This window comes from Bos indicus x Bos taurus, chromosome 17 (assembly GCF_003369695.1).
Source record: "Bos indicus x Bos taurus breed Angus x Brahman F1 hybrid chromosome 17, Bos_hybrid_MaternalHap_v2.0, whole genome shotgun sequence".
Taxonomy (NCBI): Eukaryota; Metazoa; Chordata; class Mammalia; order Artiodactyla; family Bovidae; genus Bos; species Bos indicus x Bos taurus.
Window position 1 is genome coordinate 28,776,136 of NC_040092.1, and position 23,326 is coordinate 28,799,461.

At 43.8% G+C, this 23,326-nt stretch overlaps 2 protein-coding genes across 17 annotated transcripts in view; one reads left to right on the plus strand and one right to left on the minus strand.

Annotated features, from left to right (window-relative positions):
• LOC113907654 (zinc finger protein 26) overlaps positions 1-6,299 on the minus strand; it is a 70,845-nt gene extending 64,546 nt beyond the window's left edge. The window contains exons 1-3 of one of the 4 annotated variants that reach the window (XM_027567186.1): positions 6,218-6,299; positions 536-686; positions 319-371 (exon numbers count right to left, since the gene is read on the minus strand). In XM_027567186.1, coding sequence (XP_027422987.1) covers positions 319-371; positions 536-686; positions 6,218-6,221 — 208 coding nt within the window. In that variant the 5' untranslated portion in view covers positions 6,222-6,299. Of the gene's footprint in view, positions 1-318; positions 448-535; positions 687-6,217 lie in introns of those variants that run through there. The other 3 variants (XM_027567182.1, XM_027567185.1, XM_027567183.1) reach the window with 3 other exon arrangements.
• Positions 6,300-6,398: 99 nt separating this feature from the next.
• The window catches only part of ZNF605 (zinc finger protein 605), a 32,279-nt gene continuing 15,351 nt past the window's right edge, over positions 6,399-23,326 (plus strand). Inside the window, exons 1-5 of one of the 13 annotated variants that reach the window (XM_027567167.1) lie at positions 6,478-6,666; positions 9,314-9,346; positions 10,954-11,028; positions 11,130-11,251; positions 12,033-13,299. In XM_027567167.1, the coding sequence (XP_027422968.1) occupies positions 13,096-13,299 (204 nt within the window). In that variant the 5' untranslated portion in view covers positions 6,478-6,666; positions 9,314-9,346; positions 10,954-11,028; positions 11,130-11,251; positions 12,033-13,095. Of the gene's footprint in view, positions 6,456-6,477; positions 6,667-6,799; positions 8,506-8,554; positions 8,805-9,313; positions 9,347-10,953; positions 11,029-11,129; positions 11,252-12,032; positions 13,300-23,326 lie in introns of those variants that run through there. The other 12 variants (XM_027567174.1, XM_027567176.1, XM_027567170.1 and 9 more) reach the window with 12 other exon arrangements.

Below are 23,326 nucleotides of genomic sequence, written 5' to 3' on the forward strand. Positions count from 1 at the left end.
CCTGCTGATGCCCTGAAATCTGGACGCGAAGACAACTCTATACTTGTGTGTGGAAAACCTGAAACGATAGAGGATCATTTCCTTCACAAGGGCCCTCACTGCCCTCAGAATTCAGGGTCCGCTGTAGACAACAAAGCAGAGTAACTGCCCACGGACAAGGCACCGGACACCAAGTGCCAGAAGACAAGGAACGTTTCTGGAGACTCAGGGGGATGGCGGGGAATATGTGAGTTCAGGCCCTGGTGTGACCGTGAAGGGATGAAGAGGTCCGCCCTCACGGCCGAGTCAGCTTTCTTAAGTGAAAAAGTCCCTACTTACCGAACACGAAGCTGTAGGGAACCTGGTGGCCATCCCGGGCTGTTTCGTGCAGGCTGCGGAGGAGAGAACCGAACTCTGAGGATATCCCTGCTGGTCCCACCCCGCCCACCAAGAGGGGGTCCGCGGGCACCAGGCACCTGCCCCTCCGGGGCTGAGTCCCTCTTAGGGAAGGGGCTTCCGGGCCCGGGCAGAGGGAACTTGGACAATGAGTTTGTACCGCTCTGTAGCTCTGATGCAGGAGGGACCGAGGCCGGGCTGGCTGCTTCTACGCCGGGATCGACCGTGGGGGCTCAGCTGGTCAAGATCCTGTTTCGCACAGGACGTTTCTGGGCCAGGATAACTTCGCGTCTCAGCTAGCTCCGCAGTCTCTGTAACAGAACGCCCCCGCCCCGCCCCTGAGCACAGAAGCCCTGACGGATACAGCCCGTTAAGCGCGTACTCCTTCACAGCCGCAGGGCGGCGCAGGCGGAAGTACGTCACGTGACGACCAGCGGCGGGCAGAAAACTACATCTCCCAGAATCCTCTGTGCAGGAAGAGGACCTGGATAGACGGGCGAGGCCTCATGGGAAAGGTGGGCGGGCTCTAAGAGAGTCGGTATAGGTCGTTTCCTCCGCTGCTCAGAGAAGAGCTAGCGTCTGGACAGTGGCCGGTGGTTCGGTCTTGAGGCCAAACCAGGTAGAGTTCGTAGAGGAAGGCACAGCAGAGAACGACACCGTGTGAGACTATGAGGCGCAGTGCACAGGGTTATAAAATAGTATATCAGTGTTATACTGAATATCAGTGCACGAAATAATAGTTACCAACTTTATAGAGGAGAAAGTATAGTAGATGAGAAGTAGAAGTACATCAATATTGGGACACACAAACGTGCGGTTGTCTAAGACAGAGCAAACAATAGTCAACTGGAAAAAAATGCACAACCTGAAAGTTAGTGTTCTGTTTGATTCTGTGGGCAAAACTGAGGACTTAAGCCTGGGACACAGCAGCTCAGATAACTCTGAGAGGGGACTGCTCTGAAGAGGCAAGGGGAAGTCAGGATAGGTAGGAGTTTTTGCAACAAAGATCTAGTCGTTGGAACATCAAAAGACTATTGATTAAAGAAAACTAGATAGCTCAAGTTAAGGGATTTACTGCTTTTCCATCTATGGGAAGATACAATAATCTGTGCTCACTGAAATCATTCCTTTGATATGCACCTCAGCTATCTGGGGCCAGTAGTCTGTGTTTTCTCATCCTGAGACCCCCTCAAGGCTCACAGTCAGGTAGCTGTAATGTGATGGCTTGAAGGCTGCAATATCCTTTGTTTACTGATATGCTAGGCAATATTAACTATAAATTGAAAGCATAATTTAAAAAGGTCTTTCTGTCTGAAAAAAAATTGTTTTTAAAAAGTCTTATCTTCAACTGACAGCAAATAGGGAAATACAAAACTGTAGACAACACTATGCATTAATTTGTGGGAGAAACTACGAGCAATGATGACAGGAGATTTCATAATCTTAAGTAATTATATGGAGTAGGAAATGGCAATCCACTCCAGTATTCTTGCCTAGAGAATCCCATGGCCAGAGGAGTCTGGTGGATTATGGTCTATGGGATTGCAAAGAGTTGGACACAACTGAGTGACTAAGCATAGCATAGCATAAGTAATTATAGTAGTTATAACAGTAAAAACAAAACAATAAGAATTGAATTCTCAAAAAGCTAAAGAACAAAGTAAGCCTAGGGCTTCCCTAGTGGTCCAGTGGTTAAGAATCTGCCTTGCAATGCAGGGGACATAGGTTAGATCCCTGGTTTCAGGAAGAGCCCACATCCCTCGGGGCAACTAAGCCCAGGTGCCAGAACTATTGAGCCTGCACGCCAAAGGAGGTGAGCAGCAACTCCTGCCACCACTTGGGGAAACTGCTGAAGCCCAGGCACCTACAGCCCGTGCTCTGCAACAAGAGAAGCTAGTGTAATGAGAAACCTGTGAACCACAACTAGAGAAAGCCCCACACAACAATGAAAACCTAGAGCAGGCAAAATAAATAAATATATATATTAAAAAAAACCCCAAACAAGGTAAACCTAAAAAAGGCAAAGCAGAGGAAATAGTAAAGATAAAAGAAAAAAAATTATCCAAAATTAGCAAGGACAGAAAAAAAGTGAAATAATACTGTGAATCCACTCAAAGTAACTGACATATATAGAACACTGTAACTAAAGATATTAAATATACATAACTTTTACATGCACATGGGGCATTCTCCAAGATAGTCCTATGTTGGATCACAAAATAAATCTCAATAAATTTGAAAAGACTGACCCATTAAAAGTATATTTTCTGACAATGGTAGAACTAAATTAGAAATAAACCCTAGAAAAATGTAGGAAGTCCCCAGGTTTTTGGAAATGAAAAAACACAGTTTCAAGTAATTGCTAACTCAAAGAAGAAATCACAGGAAAATTAGAAAATACTTTGAACTGAATTGAAGTGAAAATGCAATGTACTGTAAATGTCTACATCACTAGAAATCCAAATCCTGAGCTCTTTTATTCCACTTACCTTCAATTTAATCTTGCCTTTCTATCTGAACCCAGAACTGCTCAGTCGCTATTATGATCTCATAAAATTCCCAAACAAACTGTATTCTTAACAAATCCCTAATGCTCTATGCCCTGTTCTCTGATGGAAGGAAACTCAGCACTTAAGATCTTTCTTAGGCTGTTCTCCCATTTGAATTGTCATTTTATGTCATTTAAGTAAATTTAAATGAATAATCCCTAATCCTACTGTCTTTTGAGATCTTACCATATTAGACCTTAGTCTAATTCTAAGGGGAATTGGATTAATTCCCCTTATTCATAATTCTGAACCTTTTGTTATAATATAAAACTGCTACTGCCTTAAAACAGTGCAGAACTATTTTTAGGGACGAGGTCCTAGGATTGATATTGGTTTATAATGAAATGGCAGGAAGTCTTGGGAAAGTGTGTGACAGAAATAGATAGCTGTAAGAATAATTAATGACAGTGTATAGCAAAGAGGAAACTAAGGAGAACATTAGAGTGTGTAAGGTATGATAGAATACAACACAGAGATAACCATTCTATTCATAGAAGATTAGGGACAGTGATCGGGGCAACTGCATGCAAAAAGGAAGTAAAGCTACAACAATGAATAAATGCATACCTATTTGTTTCTGTATTTTTCAGCGATTTAGCTTAGGTTTTTGTTGTCATTTGTTTTAATTGGCATGGGAATTGATGCTGGAAATGAAGTACAAGGTAGATGGGCTACAGGGCTGAGCAATTGGAATTTGTCAAGATGAGTAAATTGAAGTTTTGTTTTCCTTGACACTAAAAAGCAAACAGTTTAAGGCAGGAGCCGAACTCTGCTGAAGAAAATAGATAAGACGACCACGTCTATCACTTTTGAGATCAAGGAGACCTGCCCTGACCGCGCATGCACAGAAAGGCTCCTCAGGGGTCAAAAAGGAAGGGGGTGCTATCCCATAATAGGCCAAAAGATGTACATGCAAATTGGGGAGAGCTCTGGTCCAGGTCAGATGGGGAGAAAGAAGCGAGATAATTGGCCAGAGAAAAACAAAGACCCAGAAGAACCACCCTCGGATGGCACACTCCTTGTTAAGCAGGATGCCCGCCCTCTTCTCTGGGTGCATGTTTCTGCCCTGTTTTTGTCTTAAATAAATAAAATGCTTCTCTGTGTGCTCTCTCACATGTTATGCTGTGTCCCTAATAATAAATTTTGTGCCTGTTTTCAAGTTTTTGTCTCCCTGAAACACTTGTTTTTCAACAGGGACAAGAGCCAGAGAAGCTTCAAATCTAGCCTCTAACCTCTGGTGGTTAGAATTCCTGGTTTTCACCCCAGCTACCTCAGGTTCATTTCTTGAACTGGGAACTAAGGGAAGCAGGGAACTAAGATTCTGGTTCAAACCACCACTCACTGTTGTCTCTGTGAGATCAGAAAAACCATGCTTAATTAATGCATTAAAATTTTTAAGATTCGTTTGGATGCAAATGCCAGAAATATAGCTCAGATTAGCTTAAACTAATAGAGAAAATGTATTAGCTCTCATATATAAATGTATATATATAATATATAAACATATATGTAATGTATATAAATGTACTTTCTTTCCCCCTCACCACCTGGGAAGATATCATAAATGTATATAACATAGGTATTATATATCGCTCAGTCGGATCTGACTCTCTGCGACCCCATGGACTGTAACCCACCAGACTCCTCTGTCCATGGGATTTTCCAGGCAAGATACTGGAGTGGGTTGCCATTTCCTTCTCCAATATAATGTGTAAATTATAAAATAAATTATAGCTCTTATATAATAACTGAAAGGAACAGGCAGTAGTCTTCAGGAATGACTTGACTCAAAACTTCAATCAGCATTACACTACTTTCTCCCTTTCTCCATTCTTTCTGGTTGGCCTCATTTTCAGTCAAACTTTCCTCATGAAGTAGCAGAGGAAAACTGACACTTCTTTCATAATAGTTCTGGAAAATATATGGGGATTGACTCTCACAGAGTCAGTCTCCTTTCCCTGAACAAGAGTCACAATGACCAATGATCTAGCCCTTGGCTTATTGTATAAAACCAATACTTCCTTGTCTGGAGCTCCACTGAAACCACATAGATCAAGCATAGGAGAAAGCTTGTTTCCTAAAGAGAAATTGAGATAAATTATCAGAAGAAAAGGAATGGATGTAAGGAAGGCAAAAATAAAATTTCTTAGGTCCTCTATTTCTAGAATTACTGATTCCCCTGATACATGAATTCATCCTGGGACAGTCACAGCATGAGAAAGCACTGTGTGACATTTTCAATGCTCAAGTCATATTGCAAAGCCTCAAAATTCATTCTTGTCTGTCCCAGTGAATTTTGATCTCACCATATTTATGAACTGCAGTAGGACTTGTAATCTGAACCATGTAAATTATTCTTATGGCCTTTATAGCACGTCATTCTTTGTTTCCTCCTTGCATGTCTAATTTTTTTTTTCTACTTAAGTTCTAAGCTTTGGGTAGAAAAGTACTCCTATTTATTTTATTCCCAATCTTGGAAACAGATCATTTTAGATATTGAATTTGTTCATTGATTTATATGGAATATGCTTAGAAAAATTATTTCTCCATTTAAAAATTGTCTTTTTTATAACAATTTCTTCTCAGTCTCAGCTTCCCTGATCTTCCATTCTCTTTCTGTGGTTTTGAAATGGAACAGGACCCTAGAGTCCTTACCCACCATGTCCTCTGCCTGCCTTTTGTCTGTGGAAAACTTTAGTCAAAGAATAAGTTTAATTGGAGAAATGAGAAATGCAGAAACAAAGGAAAACAGTCAAAGGAGATCAAATAATAATAATATAGTCATTAAGCATAGTCAAGGACCTTCAGTTCTTTCTCAAGGGCTATAGATAATATTCTGAATCATATCCCGGGAGCAGTCTTATAGATACGAAAAACACCAGGGTGAAAAAGTTAACTACATGATGACCAGACTGTACCCACAACATAATGGGTCCTGTTGCCAGAGTGCTGAGAATTGGCCTCAAAGAAATGGGAACAAATGTACCCTGGAACTGAAGATTAACTGTACCTAAAGCAACCAATGGAGAAGGCAATGGCAACCCACTCCAGTACTCTTGCCTGGAAAATCCCATGGACGGAGGAGCCTGGTAGGCTGCGGTCCATGGGGTCGCCAAGAGCCGGACACAACTGAGCGACTTCACTTTCCCTTTTCACTTTCATGCATTGGAGAAAGAAATGGCAACCCACTCCAGTGTTCTTGCCTGGAGAATTCCATGGAAGAAGGAGCCCGGTAGGCTAAAGACCATGGGGTCACAAAGAGTCAGACATGACTGAAGCGTCTTAACACTTACGCATGATCAAAAATGAAAAGGACTGTGTGCAGATTATGAAGGAAGCGCCCCCTGTACCTTACAGCTCAGCCACAAAGCGTTTTGCAACAGGAAAGAGCACACCTGTCCCTCAGGGGGGCGCGCCGCAAGCCCCTCTGGGAAATGTAGTTCTAAAGCGAGTGGGACTCTGGGAAATGTAGTTCTGCGTGGACACTGCCGAGGCCCAGCCGCGTCCGCCTCGGTTCTGTAGACCAGAGGGGTAAGGTTGTGGGGGGCTGGGGCTGGGGCGGGGACGGGGCTGTGGGCTGCTTGTGGCCTCTGCGTCCGACTGGGGCCGTGTGATGACCCCGGCGCGGACCGGCCTGGGGCGACGCCGGCGTGTGTACGAACCAGCTCCGGAGCCGGGAACTGGGGGAGGCTCGGAAGGATTTTCCTGCTGCGCAGGCTTCGATTCCGGTGCAGGTGCGGGGGTACGTTGCGGGTGAGGCTGTGGGGGAGGGGCATAGGGCGGCATAGGGGGCGGGGCGGCGCGGGGTAAGGGCTAGAGGTGGCAGAGCAGAGCGGAGCGGGAGGGAGCGGGATGAGGGGCAAGGTTTGGAGGACTGGGGTCTGTAGGGTTGGGTGTAAGTGTCGGTGGTGTGGGAGTCTGGAGGGAGATTTGGGGGTCCGGGAGAGGCCTCCGGTGGTGGTGGGCGATGAAGGGACTGTGAAGCAGACCATGAAGCTGATTAATTTGGGGGTCACTTGAGGGTTGAGATATTGGAATGTCTGTGGAAATCAATAATTTGGGGTTAGGAAGGGATGAATTGTTGTGAAACCAGTGGAGGGAAGGATTTTTTTTTTTGGAGGCGGGGAGCCGGGGCGGCGACAGCAGGCGCTGGGAGAGAGGGAGCCCAGAGGTCACCCTCTGGAGTGAATGAAGGGCTGCTTGGTGTCACTGTGCACTGGGAAAGTGGATTGAGGGTTTGTAGGAATAGTTAAGGCTCTAGTGATCCATGATTTGGGTGCCTTGGATTGGGGACTGGACCCAAAGGGATGAATGATAAGGCCCTTGAGGGGAGTCTGTTTGGGCAGCGTTGAGAGGGCTCCGAGTGGTTGAACTGAGGATTTCGTTGACAGGCCTTTTGGTTGCTGCAGTGTTAGACTTTGTTCCCTGTGCTCCTGGAAAACAGGAAGGTTAAGAAGTCTTCCCCTTCCCAGGGTTCAAGGAAACACCTTCTTGCAAAGAACCCTGTTCCCCTCACAGGACTCTCTTGTTTACCTGTGACAAGGCCATGGATAAATATGATACCAACTCCTGTCATCCTTTACCTCATCAATGATTAGCTGAACTGTTGGTCCTCACACATCAAAGCAGTTATTAACCAAACTTCTTTGGTTCAGCTTCTCTTCTTCCCACAGTTTCCTGAACTTTGGTGCACTGCAGCTTGAGCAGCCTTACAGCCCTGACACCCCACCCCACCACCCCCGGCCGCCCGCCCATTGAGAAATGGCCAGCCTCTGGTGAAATGTCCTGTCATCTGCCATCTGGTCACCCTGCCCTTTGATCCGGCATCCTGACACCTTGCCGAAATGCTTCTACCTCTTAGGGCCACAGCGTTTTCCCTACTTCAGCACCCTGCACCACCCATGATAATAAATTCTTGGAGTGAAATATTTCTTTGCCAAGTCTGCATTTTTTAAAAGATTCACTTATTTATTTTGGCTGTGCTGGGTCTTCGTTGCTGCATGCAGGCTTTCTCTAGTTGTGGCAAGTGGGAGCTGCTCTTCAGTTGTGCTCAGGCTTTTCCTTGTGGTGGCTCGTCTTGTTGTGGAGCCTGGGCTCTAGAGCATATGCTTCATTAGTTGTGGTGTGTGGGCTTAGTTGCCCTGAGGCATGTGGGATCTTCCCTGACCAGGCATTGAGCTGGTGTCCCCTAAATTGCAAGGCAGACTCTTTAACGACTGGACCCCCAGGGAAGCCCTTTATTTGTTTTGGCCTGACAGTTTAGTGGTAGCTTTTTTAGTGGAGGGGAGTGACTAGGGTGGCCCGGGCTGGTGAGTGGTCTGGGTCTGTGTTTGGGGATCTGGTGACCGAGATGTCAGGTTGGGGGCTGTGTATCAGTGTTGGGGGTCTGCGCTTAAGTTGATAGGTGGCCTGTTGGGGGTTATGAGTGAGTGGAAAACGGGGATGGTATTTGGCATTGTTGGAAGGGCTGGGGGTGTTGGTGTTTGTATGGCTCTGGAGGCCCTTGCAGAGTGATGAGCTGTGGGGATATCAGCAAGTGGTGGGTGAGCACAGGGTGGACTAGAGAGTGGATATCAAGGAGGTGAGTGGCTGGCAACCCTATGTGATGAGGGGCTGGGGACCACTGTGGGGGTTAGTGACGGGGGCTAGTTTAGGTGGTAGGTGGTGATGGGATTTAGCAAGCCTGCACCTGTGAAGGTGAGTGGGTGGGTACCCATAGAAGGGAGTGATGGGAGGTCTGCAGGTGTCCTTTGGGACTCAGCATGTGAGATTCCAGTGACAGTTTCTAGTCAACGAGGAGCCTGGAGATTTTTGAGTGGGATTTGGAGGAGCCAGTGATGGGGTTTCTTGGTGACACTGAGAAACCTGTGGGAATCGGAGGTAAGGGGCTCTGGGATTGTAGTCAACTAAGGGGTCTGTTGGGATACCTGTGGCTATGCGCAGGGCTGAGTGAGGGAGAGCCTGCTGTGACCAGGAGCAAACGGTTCTGTACTGTCTGATTGGGGATTAAGCTGTGGTGAGAGACTTTGGGATTCATTGATTCACATACTTCTGTGGATTGGTTTTGTCACTGGTTGTTGGTGATTGGGAGCTTTGCAAGAAGAGTGTTGGGGACCCACAGTGTGTCTAACTGATGGCCCAGACACCCTGGAGGGATGGTGGACACGTGAGGGTCAGTGGTTTGTGTTCAGTTATTGGGGCTGGGGAATTCTCAGGTGGTCAGTTAGTGTGATTGAGGTGGTCTTTGGAACGTGTGTTTTAGGGGCTGTGGGTGTTGGTGATTGCAGGGCCTGTGAGCGTGGTGTTTTGGGGTTTGGATGGATCATGTGTGGGCAAGACTCTCAGGTTGTGACCTCTGTTCAATAACTATGTTGTCTTTTGTTCTTTAGCCCCTCTCATCCAGCACCTGTGTGGCCTTGTTGGTGAGTGATGGCTCCTTTTACTTGAATGTTTTCTTAAGAATTCTCAGTGACCCCATTGACTCTGAATCCTCCCACTTGTGTCTGATGCACCTACATGGGTGTGGTTGGCCTATGGCCTTCCAAAGGGGGCTCTACCTCCTCAGGGCTCAGCTAAGAGTCATCTCCAAGGAGTATCCTCCATGTACCCACTTGTCTGTCACATTTGAAGTTTCTTCTGAGCTCTCTGACAGTCAGAAATTTTTTTGATGTTTGTATCCCCCCTGAGAGGGCAGGGATCATCTGTCTTATTTTGTGGTCTCTCCCATGTGTCCAGAGCAGGGCCCAGTAGTAAGAGACCCTTAACAAATTGTTGCTTTCCTGAGCCATAAATGAGACTGTGAGTGTGTGTGTATGCACTGGGGTGTGTGTGTGTGTGTGTGAGAGAGAGTGTGAGCATGAGTGTGTGAGTGAGAGAGATCTGATGTGGATGTGAGAACAGAGTGCAGGAGTATGTTGGATCCTGGGGGAGAAACAGAGTGACTGTTTTGTGTGTTAGTACAGTCAGCACGTCCCCTTTTCCAGAGAAGCTGCAGGAGGGCTCCTGTGCATCAACCCAAAAGGGGTCCAGATGAGATAGATGCTTCCAGGGCAGGTGGGCCTGCATCTCAAGGAGCCCAGGTTTGGAAAGCATTGACTCTGGAGTCTCTTCCCTCAGCCTCCTAGACCACTGGGACATTCCCTTGCCCAGGAGCCCCAAAGAGCTCCCTGCATGTCCCAGGAGGAGGTGCTTTTCCCTTGGGTGTCACTCTCTGCTCTCAAAGGAAGTTTTTCTTGAGAGACCTGTTCTCAAGCACCACGCTTTTCACACTGGACTGAGGAGAGTCCAGTCTCATTGGGGGACATTGATCTTTGTGTCCGCTGCACCCACATGTGGGCAGAACCCATGGCATTACTCTCCCTTCCCACCAGTAGGAGTTCTTCCTGCCCTGGATGCCCTTGTTCTGCCCTCTACCACTGTTTCAGTCAAAATTCAAAATCCAGTCTGTCTTTCCAGCCTCGCTGGTTCTTGACTCACTGCAGGTCCTCTCTGTACCTGGTCCACACTGGGACCTGCCCTCCCTCCCTGGCCTGTGTCTTCTCTTGATCTCTCAAGGCCCTCGATCGACGATGCTGGGAGCTGGTTTGTGGTCTGGCCGGCATTGAGCAGTGTTCCTGGGTTTCCTTTCTCTTTCCCTTGCCGACTGAGCAGTTTGGGGCTCCTAAGCAGGTGGTGATGAAAGCAGACTTCCTTTGTCTGATTCCAGCCCTCAGCCCAACCCTGAGGGTGGCAGGAAGGACCTCAAAGGGGCCAATGTTCTTTCCACTCTTGTTAGTGGCCCTGGAGCAAAACCTGGCAGTGTGCTGACACCCAGGCATAACTTTCTGCCCTCACTTGTGAAGGATGAGTCCACACATCTCTCTCTCTTCAACTGGGACACTCAGGATGCCTCCTTCCCCTTCCCGCCATTCTTAATAGAACAACAGGCTCCTGCTCTGGATCTCCTGTAGGAATTATGTTCTCTTCTTTCTCAGTTTACTTTCTGGAAAAGTGTCCATTGATTGTCCATCACATCTGGTCTTCCTTGCAGCCTGTTAGCCTTTGGGGACCAAGCCAGGAACACGAACATCTCAGCGGGTGCCCAGCAGTCACTCCCAGACCACAGGTTTGGACCACAGCACTGGACAGATCTCAGTAAGGAGACAGAGTTTGTCCCTCGTGTCCCCAGGTTTACCAGGAACTGTGTTTTTGGACACTTCCTTTCAGGTGTACCCTCATGAAGGAAATCACATCCCTGTGTGACCCCGCCCCTGTGGCGTCCTTGGCTCTGATCTGGTGTCTGGCTGATGTCAGTGACCTGGCTCATGAGTGGTGGAGAAATTGAAAGTGTAAGTATTTGTGTGCATGAAGATGTAGTATTTTATTTGTGATCATGCTGATCTTAACTGTTGGTCCATCTATTCCGATAATTCTGCCTAAGGTGATCTCTGTTTTACAGTTTGTGATCTTTTAAAAAGTTTTTAAAGTAGTAGTTGTATTTATTTATGTGGTTATTTGATTCTTTGTGGATACAGTTTAACAAACCAATCCAGAAAACTTCTCCACAAAAATAGAAGAGAAAGAATAGTTTTATTATTGAATAAAAATTAAACCAGAATGTGATGTCCACTTTAGACAATCTGCTAAAAATATTGCAAGAGACAGGAAGAGATGGTGTTCTTTTCTGTAGCCATGCAGGTACAACCTGCTAGACAGACCTGCAACACAGTCTTAAGGGATCATCTGTCACACACAGTTCATCCTAAACTTACCTGATAGTTGGAATGGCTACTGTTTTAGCTACTTGCTTTCACCCAAAGGAAAAATACACTTCTCATGTCTTTATGATGGGAGTTAATTTTCCAGCTTGGACCTGGGTGCCACAGTCAGGCCAGTCAGGCTGCTATCCTCCCAGAGACCAGGAGATAGGGATGTGTCTACCTGGATGATTTCAGAGACACCTCCTAGGTCCATAAGAAAGACACTGATGAGTTATTAAACTTAGTTTTAGAAAAGATTTACGTACATCCCAAAGGGGCAGAGAAAGATTTTGTAATTACACGTTTTCTACAGTAAATGCTCTTGAAATAGGGATCTGAGGGGTCTTTTTCTTTTTGTTCACCCTCACAGACTCTGAGCTGGATCACCCTAAAGGTGTTATCTGTCTACTCTCCTGCTCCAGTAATTGTATTAGAGAAGGGCTGAGACCAGGCCTTGGAAGCAGAGGGGAGGGAAGGGGCCCCAGGGCCAGCAGTGTTGACCTCAGAACCATTGGATAGCCCCATATCACCCCCTCTGCAAGCAGCTCTTCTGAGCAGGGACCAGAGACCTTAGAAAGAAGCAGGCTGTGGAGCAGTTTCTCTAGGGTACATGGGAAGGTGGGAGATGCAAATGTCCCTGAAGGCAGCTGGGAGCCTTGCCAGTTCTATGATGCCTAAACTCAGCAGAGATTTTGATCTGTCTCCTGTCACCCCTTGGGAGCCCATGGCCTGGGCTGTTGTGCTGGTTTCTGAGGGAGGAGCAGGCAGTGTTTGCCCGAGCGTGAGGTCAGAAAGAAAGGATGGTAAAGGTTCCTTTAGGCCTCTCTTCTTGTGGTGTCTACTCTGGGTTGTAACCCTGTGGATCAGCTGCAAACCCACACCCAAGTGTCAGCTTCCCCAAGGCCTGTCTCCCCTGAGGTCTCATACCTTCTTTTGGCCATTTCTTTTAGTTCCTCTGATCTGTGCTTTCCTTTGGCTCCAAGACTGATTTTGGAGTAGAGGGCCAGCACCCCAGGATGCTTCTCCATCTTGATCTAAAAGCTCTTTCCTGTCCCCTATCTTGCCTGGAAGTGAGTTGCATTTTATTCTGTAGCACCAGTGCCAGGCATTTCATTTAAGTGCCCTCGGGAAAAGATGCTGCAGGGTCAGTGAGCCAGGACTGTCTTTCCAGACTTTATTGCTGCCCCTGCAGAATGGTTTCAAGTGTTAGGCTCCCCTGGAGCCTTTGGTTGAACCAACAAGGCAGGTGGCTCCCGTCAGGCATTCCCAGGTGGGAGCTGGGCTGCAGAGCACAAAGTGTGCTGCAGGCCTGGCCTGGCTGTGGTTGGCTCGATTGACATGTGCCAGTAGCTCACTCTCCATCTTGTTCCTTAGCGCTAGCAAATAGCCCGTCTGAGTTCCCAGTTATAGAGAACCAAGATTGAGGTCCCCAAATGAATGACATCATCTCAAATAAGATTCCCATTGCAACTCTAGGCCATGGGTCTCAGGATCAAGACTTGTGTGAGATAAGAAAGAAGAGGCCTCAGGACTTGGGGTGCATTCCTATCTTTGACCAGAGGGTCAGAGTATCAGGACAGAGAGAAGTCACAGAGAGAACAGATTTTCCAGAACTGGGGAAGATGATGAAGTCACAGGTAAGTTGTTTGTCCTCCAGTCGTTTTACCTGTGGGTGGATGAGGCTTCCAGGTATTTCTTTTTTTTAAAATTTTTTTATTTTTAAACTTTACAATATTGTATTGGTTTGCCAAATATTGAAATGAATCCTCCACAGGTATACATGTGTTCCCCATCCTGAACCCTCCCCCCTCCTCCCTCCCCATACCATCCCTCTGGGTCGTCCCAGTGCACCAGCCCCAAGCATCCAGTATCGTGCATCGAACCTGGACTGGCAACTCATTTCATACATGATATTATACATGTTTCAATGTCATTCTCCCAAATCTTCCCACCCTCTCCCTCTCCCATAGAGTCCATAAGACTCTTCTATACATCAGTGTCTCTTTTGCTGTCTCGTATACAAGGTTATTGTTACCATCTTTCTAAATTCCATATATATGCGTTAGTATACTGTATTGGTGTTTTTCTTTCTGGCTTACTTCACTCTGTATAATAGGCTCCAGTTTCATCCACCTCATTAGAACGGATTCAAATGTATTCTTTTTAATGGCTGAGTAATACTGCATTGTGTATATGTACCACAGCTTTCTTATCCATTCATCTGCTGATGGACATCTAGGTTGCTTCCATGTCCTGGCTATTATAAACAGTGCTGCGATGAACACTGGGGTACACGTGTCTCTTTCCCTTCTGGTTTCCTCAGTGTGTATGCCCAGCAGTGGGATTGCTGGATCATAAGGCAGTTCTATTTCCAGTTTTTTAAGGAATCTCCACACTGTTCTCCATAGTGGCTATACTAGTTTGCATTCCCACCAACAGTGTAAGAGGGTTCCCTTTTCTCCACACCCTCTCCAGCATTTATTGCTTGTAGACTTTTGGATCACAGCCATTCTGACTGGCATGAAATGGTACCTCATAGTGGTTTTGATTTGCATTTCTCTGATAATGAGTGATGTTGAGCATCTTTTCATGTGTTTGTTAGCCATCTGTATGTCTTCTTTGGAGAACTGTCTATTTAGTTCTTTGGCCCATTTTTTGATTGGGTCATTTATTTTTCTGGAATTGAGCTGTAGGAGTTGCTTGTATATTTTTGAGATTAGTTGTTTGTCAGTTGCTTCATTTGCTATTATTTTCTCCAATTCTGAAGGCTGTCTTTTCACCTTGCTAATAGTTTCCTTTGTTGTGCAGAAGCTTTTAAGTTTAATTAGATCCCATTTGTTTATTTTTGCTTTTATTTCCAATATTCTGGGAGGTGGGTCATAGAGGATCCTGCTGTGATGTATGTCAGAGAGTGTTTTGCCTATGTTCTCCTCTAGGAGTTTTATAGTTTCTGGTCTTATGTTTAGATCTTTAATCCATTTTGAGTTTATTTTTGTGCATGGTGTTAGAAAGTGTTCTAGTTTCATTCTTTTACAAGTGGTTGACCAGTTTTTGACCAGTTTTCCCAGCACCACTTGTTAAAGAGATTGTCTTTAATCCATTGTATATTCTTGCCTCCTTTGTCAAAGATAAGGTGTCCATATGTGTGTGGATTTATCTCTGGGCTTTCTATTTTGCTCCATTGATCTATATTTCTGTCTTTGTGCCAGTACCATACTGTCTTGATGACTGTGGCTTTGTAGTAGAGCCTGAAGTCAGGTAGGTTGATTCCTCCAGTTCCATTCTTCTTTCTCAAGATAGCTTTGGCTATTCGAGGTTTTTTGTATTTCCATACAAATTGTGAAATTATTTGTTCTAGCTCTGTGAAGAATATTGTTGGTAGCTTGATAGGGATTGCATTGAATCTCTAGATTGCTTTGGGTAGTATACTCATTTTCACTATATTGATTCTTCCAATCCATAAACATGGTATATTGCTCCATCTATTAGTGTCCTCTTTGGTTTCTTTCACCAGTGTTTTATAGTTTTCTATATATAGGTCTTTAGTTTCTTTAGGTAGATACATTCCTAAGTATTTTATTCTTTCCATTGCAATGGTGAATGGAATTGTTTCCTTAATTTCTCTTTCTGTTTTCTCATTATTAGTGTATAGGAATGCAAGGGGTTTCTGTGTGTTGATTTTATATCCTGCAACTTTACTATAATCATTGATTAGTATTGACTAATCATTGATTAGTTCTAGTAATTTTCTGGTGGAGTCTTTAGGGTTTTCTGTGTAGAGGATCATGTCATCTGCAAATAGTGAGAGTTTTACTTCTTCTTTTCCAATTTGGATTCCTTTTATTTCTTTTTCTTCTCTGATTGCTGTGGCCAAAACTTCCAAAACTATGTTGAATAGTAATGGTGAAAGTGGGCACCCTTGTCTTGTTCCTGACTTTAGAGGAAAGGCTTTCAATTTTTCACCATTGAGGATAATGTTTGCTGTGGGTTTGTTATATATAGCTTTTATTATGTTGAGGTATGTTCCTTCTATTCCTGCTTTCTGGAGAGTTTTTATCATAAATGGATGTTGAATTTTGTCAAAGGCTTTCTCTGCATCTATTGAGATAATCATATGGTTTTTATTTTCCAATTTGTTAATGTGGTATATTACATTGATTGATTTGCAGATATTGAAGAATCCTTGCATCCCTGGGATAAAGCCCACTTGGTCATGGTGTATGATCTTTTTAATGTGTTGTTGGATTCTGATTGCTAGAATTTTGTTATTGATTTTTACATCTATGTTCATCAGTGGTATTGGCCTGTAGTTTTCTTTTTTTGTGGGATCTTTGTCAGGTTTTGGTATTAGGGTGATGGTGGCCTCATAGAATGAGTTTGGAAGTTTACCTTCCTCTGCAATTTTCTGGAAGTGTTTGAGTAGGATAGGTGTTAGCTCTTCTCTAAATTTTTGGTAGAATTCAGCTGTGAAGCCATCTGGACCTGGGCTTTTGTTTGCTGGAAGATTTTTGATTACAGTTTCAATTTCCGTGCTTGTGATGGGTCTGTTAAGATTTTCTATTTCTTCCTGGTCCAGTTTTGGAAAGTTGTACTTTTCTAAGAATTTGTCCATTTTTTTCACGTTGTCCATTTTGTTGGCATATAATTGTTGATAGTAGTCTCTTATGATTCTTTGTATCTGTGTTGTCTGTTGTGATCTCTCCATTTTCATTTCTAATTTTATTGATTTGATTTTTCTCCCTTTGTTTCTTGATGAGTCTGGCTAATGGTTTGTCAATTTTATTTATCCTTTCAAAGAACCAGCTTTTGGCTTTGTTGATTTTTGCTATGGTCTCTTTTATTTCTTTTGCATTTATTTCTGCTCTAATTTTTAAGATTTCTTTCCTTCTACTAACCCTGGGGTTCTTCATTTCTTCCTTTTCTAGTTGCTTTAGGTGTAGAGTTAGGTTATTTATTTGACTTTTTTCTTGTTTCTTGAGGTATGCCTGTATTGCTATGAACTTTCCCCTTAGGACTGCTTTTACAGTGTCCCACAGGTTTCGGGTTGTTGTGTTTTCATTTTCATTCATTTCTATGCAAATTTTGATTTCTTTTTTTATTTCTTCTGTGATTTGTTGGTTATTCAGCAGCGTGTTGTTCAGCCTCCATATGTTGGAATTTTTAATAGTTTTTCTTCTGTAATTGAGATCTAATCTTACTGCATTGTGGTCAGAGAAAATGCTTGGAATGATTTCAAATCTTTTGAATTTACCAAGGCTAGATTTATGGCCCAGGATGTGATCTATCCTGGAGAAGATTCCATGTGCACTTGAGAAAAAGGTGAAATTCATTGTTTTGGGATGAAATGTCCTATAGATATCAATTAGGTCTAAGTGGTCTATTGTATCGTTTAAAGTTTGTGTTTCCTTGTTAATTTTCTGTTTAGTTGATCTATCCATAGGTGTGAGTGGGGTATTAGAGTCTCCCACTGTTATTGTGTTATTGTTAATTTCTCCTTTCATACTTGTTAGCATTTGTCTTACATATTGGGGTGCTCCCGTGTTGGGTGCATATATATTTATAATTGTTATATCTTCGTCTTGGATTGATCCTTTGATCATTATATAGTGACCGTCTTTGTCTCTTTTCACAGCCTTTGTTTTAAAGTCTATTTTATCTGATATGAGTATTGCTACTCCTGCTTTCTTTTGGTCCCTATTTGCATGGAAAATCTTTTTCCAGCCCTTCACTTTCAGTCTGTATGTGTCCCCTGTTTTGAGGTGGGTCTCTTGTAGACAACATATGTAGGGGTCTTGTTTTTGTATCCATTCAGCCAGTCTTTGTCTTTTGGTTGGGGCATTCAACCCATTTACGTTTAAGGTAATTACTGATAAGTATGATCCCGTTGCCATTTACTTTATTGTTTTGGGTTCAAATTTATACACCATTTTTGTGTTTCCTGTCTAGAGAGTATCCTTTAGTATTTGTTGGAGAGCTGGTTTGGTGGTGCTGAATTCTCTCAGCTTTTGCTTGTCTGTAAAGCTTTTGATTTCTCCTTCATATTTGAATGAGATCCTTGCTGGGTACAATAATCTGGGCTGTAGGTTATTTTCTTTCATCACTTTAAGTATGTCTTGCCATTCCCTCCTGGCTTGAAGAGTTTCTATTGAAAGATCAGCTGTTATCCTTATGGGAATTCCCTTGTGTGTTATTTGTTGTTTTTCCCTTGCTGCTTTTAGTATTTGTTCTTTGTGTTTGATCTTTGTTAATTTGATTAATATGTGTCTTGGGATGTTTTGCCTTGGATTTATCCTGTTTGGGACTCTCTGGGTTTCTTGGACTTGAGTGATTATTTCCTTCCCCATTTTAGGGAAGTTTTCAACTATTATCTCCTCAAGTATTTTCTCATGGTCTTTCTTTTTGTCTTCTTCTGGGACCCCTATGATTCGAATGTTGTAGCGTTTAATATTGTCCTGGAGGTCTCTGAGATTGTCCTCATTTCTTTTAATTCGTTTTTCTTTTTTCCTCTCTGATTCATTTATTTCTGCCATTCTATCTTCTAATTCACTAATCCTATCTTCTGCCTCTGTTATTCTATTTGTTGCCTCCAGAGTGTTTTTAATTTCATTTATTGCATTATTCATTATATATTGACTCTTTTTTATTTCTTCTAGGTCCTTGTTAAACCTTTCTTGCATCTTCTCAATCCTTGTCTCCAGGCTATTTATCTGTGATTCCATTTTGATTTCAAGATTTTGGATCAATTTCACTATCATTATTTGGAATTCTTTATCAGGTAGATTCCTTATCTCTTCCTCTTTTGTTTGGTTTGGTGGGCATTTATCCTGTTCCTTTATCTGCTGGGTATTCCTCTGTCTCTTCATCTTGTTTAAATTGCTGAGTTCGGGGTGTCCTTTCTGTATTCTGGCAGTTTGTGGAGTTCTCTTTATTGTGGCGTTTCCTCGCTGTGTGTGGGTTTGTACAGGTGGCTTGTCAAGGTTTCTTGGTTAGGGAAGCTTGTGTCGGTGTTCTGGTGGGTGGAGCTGTATTTCTTCTCTCTGGAGTGCAATGAAGTGTCCAGTAATAAGTTATGAGATGTCTATGGTTTTGGAGTGACTTTGGGCAGCCTGTATCTTGGATCTCAGGGCTGTGTTCCTTTGTTGCTAGAGAATTTGCTTGGTATGTCTTGCCCTGGAACTTGTTGGCCCTTGTGTGGTGCTTGGTTTCAGTGTAGGTATGGAGGCGTTTGATGAGCTCCTGTCAATTAATGTTCCTTGGAGTCAGGAGTTCCCTGGAGTTAGGGTTTGGACTTAAGCCTCCTGCTTCCAGTTATCAGTCTTATTTTTACAGTTGTTTCAAAACTTCTCCTTCTATACAGCACCACTGATAAAACATCTACGTTAAATGTTAAAAAAAAACGTTAAAAAATCTACGTTAAATGACCACCGTGAGGGTCACCCAGAGAGGTTCACAGTGTTACATGGAGAAGAGAAGAGGGAGGAGGGAATTAGAGGTGACCCGAATGAGATGAGGTGGAATCAATAGTGGAGAGGGTGGGCTAGCCAGTAATCACTTCCTTATGTGCACTCCACAACTGGAGCACTCAGAGATGTTCACGGAGTTATACAGAGAAGAGAAGAAGGAGGAAGGAGACAGAGATGGCCAGGAGGATAAAAGGGGGGAATGAAAAGGAGGGAGACAGATCCAGCCAGTAATCAGTTCCCTAAGTGTTCTCCACCGTCTGGAACACACAGAAGTTCACAGAGTTGGGTAGAGTAGAGAGGGGTTAGGGAGGAGACACAGGCAACCTGGTGGAGAAAAAGGAGAGTCCAGAGGGAGAGAGAGCAGTCAAGCCAGTAATCTTGCTCCCAAGTGAAAAATGAGTACTGAAGATTGGGTTCTTAAAGGTACAAAAATTGGTAACAAATACATAAAAGCAGAAATTAAAAATCTAGAGTAGAGTTTGGAATTTCAAAAATACAATGTTAAAGAAAAGAAGAAGGAAAAGAGAGAGAAAAAAAACAAAAACAAAGTCACAAAAATTGTAAAGAAAGTATAGGTACAAAATTGATAACAAATACCAAAAAGCATAAATTAAAAATCTAGAGTAGAGTTTGGAATTTTAGATATACAATGTTATATAAAAGAAGAGAAAGAAAAAGAGGAAAAAAAAAAGTCAAAAAAGTTATATAAAAAAATATAGGTACAAAATTGATAACAAATACAAAAAAGCTAAAATTAAAAATCTAGAGTAGAGTTTGGAATTTCAAAAACGCAATGTTAAAGAAAAGAAGAAAAAAAAAGTCAAAAAATTATAAAAAAATATATAAATGAAGTTTGCTTTAAAAAAAATAGGGTCTTTTTTTTTTTTTTGCTAAGTAATAGTAAGTTATAAAAGTGAAAATTAAAGGAATAATAGAGGACTTAAAATTCTTTAAAAAAAAGAAAGAATGATTGTAAAAATAGTAAAAATATATCTAGGACTTTCTCTAGTTTTGTTGTGGGTATTGTGGGTTCAGTTCACTTTCGGCTAGTTCCTTGGTCCGACTTATATTTCTCAAGATCTATAGGCCCCTTCCTACATAGTCGGTACTAACCACAGAGTTTTAATCTTTGCCTGTAGCTTCCAAGGCGGTTCCCTCTGTTATAGATTCTTCTGTTTGCTGGTCTCTTCAGTGTCTGGTTTCTGCCCTGACACAAAGGGGATGGTGGAGGACATTTTTTTTTTTTTTTAAGGCTCACTTGTTCAGTCGCGCTGTGGGGAGGGATGCTGCAAACAAATAACACTGGCATGTGCTTGCAGTGCCTCAGCCACACTGGGTCTGCCCCCGCTCACGGCGCGTGTAGCCTCCCTGCCCACACTGCTCAGGCTCTAGGCTGCTCCGCCAGGAACCATCTGTGGCAGGCTCTGGGCTGCTTGCACCTCCCAGGTCCAAGCCGCTGAGGTTCGGGCACTCGGGTAGTCCTCAGAGGCGCAGACTCGGTTGGGCCTGCGTTTTGTGCCTTTCCCAGGTCCGAGCAGCTCAGGTGACGAGGTGTTTGGCGAGCGCGATTGCTGTGACTTATCGCCTCCCCACAGCTCAGTTATCTAGGTGTACAACCGGCGCACCTTCTCAGACAGATGTTGACCATCCAGACCCCCAAGAAGTTTTAGTTAGCAAAGAAGCCTGCTTACAGTTTTATAGATAATGTCTCTCTGGGGCTGCGAATGCCTCCTTCCGGCTCTGGCTGCCTGTCACAGGAGGGGGATGGTCTGTAGCCGGCTATCTCTGTTCAGTCCTTTGTTCCGTGTGTGGGCCTGGCAGTGTCTTAGGTTAGGGCTGGCTTTTTGCATGGTAGATATCCCACAGTCTGGTTTGCCAGCCCAAATTATTTCACTCAGATAGTGCTCGGGGTGTTCAGGCCAGGTCCTTACACTAAGCGATGCAGCCCACGCTGTGCCTCCCTGCCCAGCCCCCGCTTGCTAGTGGCGTGTGCACGCGTCTGTGCTGCTTCTCCGCTGAGAGAGTTACCGTAGGGCTCGTAATCTGCGGTTTTTAATTGTTTATTTATTTTCGCTCCCTGTTATGTTGCCCTCTGCGCTTTCAAGGCTCAGCACAGATTCGGCAGTGAGAAGGTTTCCTGGTGTTTGGAAACTTCTCTCTTTTTAAGACTCCCTTCCCAGGACGGAACTCCATCCCTCCCTCTTTTGTCTCTTTTTTTGTCTTTTCTATTTTTTCCTTCCTCCTTTCGAAGACTTGGGTTGGTTTTCTGGGTGCCTGATGTCCTCTGCCGGCATTCAGAAGTTGTTTTGGGGAATTTACTCGGTGTTTAAATGTTCTTTTGATGAATTTGTGGGGGAGAAAGTGTTCTCCCCATCCTACTCCTCCGCCATCTTCCTTCCAGGCATTTCTGCAACCAACAGGAAAGGTTTAAATACATTTAAATTAAAGCCAGAGAAAACGTAAACTTGGAAAGGAAGGTGGTCAAAAGAAATACAAGGTGGACCATAGAATCATACAAAAATCTTGAAGTTGGGACACAGACATGTGAGAAGTAAGGCCCTGCACTGTTGGAATTGAGCCGCAAGCTTCCTTAAGTGTCCCCAGAAGCTGCCATAGAAAGAGAAACAGGAATAGCTGCATGGTTTTCTCTGTCAGAAAGCAGACTATTACTGACTTAGCAGAAGCAAACATTTCCTGATGATTACATGTAAAGAAAATGCTTGGATAACTGTTTATGTAGATGTCGTGGTGAATGACGTCCTGGAATGGGTGAACATATTTCCGAGGGCTATTCCTTGCGGGGATCCTCAGTGTAGGTGGAGGACATGGGAGTGGACAGCAGGCCTGGGCCCACACCCTACTTCTGTTCTGCTTTTAGGGAAGAAAACCTGAATCATCTTGCAGAATTGGTTGTTACAAAACCTTAAAACGGCCTCCATAAATATTCTCTCAGTTGGAATTTCAATACATTTTAAAAAAAATTTTATTTATTTATTTTGGCCTGTGCTGGGTTTTCATTGCTGCATAGGCTTTTCTCTAGTTGCGAAGAGTGGGGGCTGCTCTCTAGTTGTGATGCACAGGTCTCTCATTGCAGTAGCTTCTTTCATTGAGGAGAAGTGGAGTGGCTACTGTATTAGCTTTTTTCCTTCACCCAAAGGAAAAATACACTTCTCATATCTTTATGATGGGAGGTAATTTTCCAGCTTGGAACCAGATGCCCCAGTCAGGCCAGTCAGGCTGCTGTTCTCCCAGAGAACAGGAGACAGGGATGTGTCTTCCTGGCTGATTTCAGAGACACCTCCCAGGTCTATAAGAAAGACATTCTTGAGTTATTAAACTTCGTTTTAGAAAAGATTTGGTTGTTAACAAGAAAAAAAGATCTGGGGCATGCGGGCTTCAGGAGTTGTGGCACATGGACTCAGTAGTTGCGGCTCCCAGGCTCTAGAGCACAGGCTCAGTAGTTGGGGCATATGGACTTAGCTGCTTCACAGCATGTGGGATTTTTCCTGATCAGGGATCAAACCGATGTCTCTTGCATTGGCAGGTGGATTCTTTACCACTGGGCCACCAGGGAATCCCTCAGTACACTTTAGCTAGGAGTTTTTTGGCTTCTGTTGGCAAAAGCTGGACAGGAAGATGTCTGCTTTTAGCTCCTTTTCCTGACTTTTTTTTGATCTGTGTATAGGTGATTTACAGTGTTGTGTTAGTTTCTTCTGTACACCAACGTGAGTCAGTTACACATTTATATGTATGTGTGTGTATGTGTGTATGTATGTATGTGTGCTAAGTCGCTTCAGTTGTGTCTGATTCTTTGTGACCCTGTGGACAATTGCTTGCCAGTCTCCTTTGTCCATGGGATTCTCCAGGCAAGAATACTGGAATGGGTTGCCATGCCCTCCTCCAGAGGATCTTCCTGATGCAGGGATCGAAAGTGTGTCTCTTACACCTCCTGCATTGGCATGTGGACACTTTACCACCAGTGCCACCTGGGAAGTGCATACACACATGCGCACACACACACATATTTTTCATATTCTTTTCCGTTATGGTTTATCACAGGATATTGAATATAGTTTTCTGTGCTATTCAGTAGGGCCTTGTGGTTTATCTATCCTATATATATGTGTATGTTATAGCTTGCATTTGCTAACCCCAGACTCTCAATTCATCCCTCCCCAACCCCTCTTCCTGACTTTGTTGA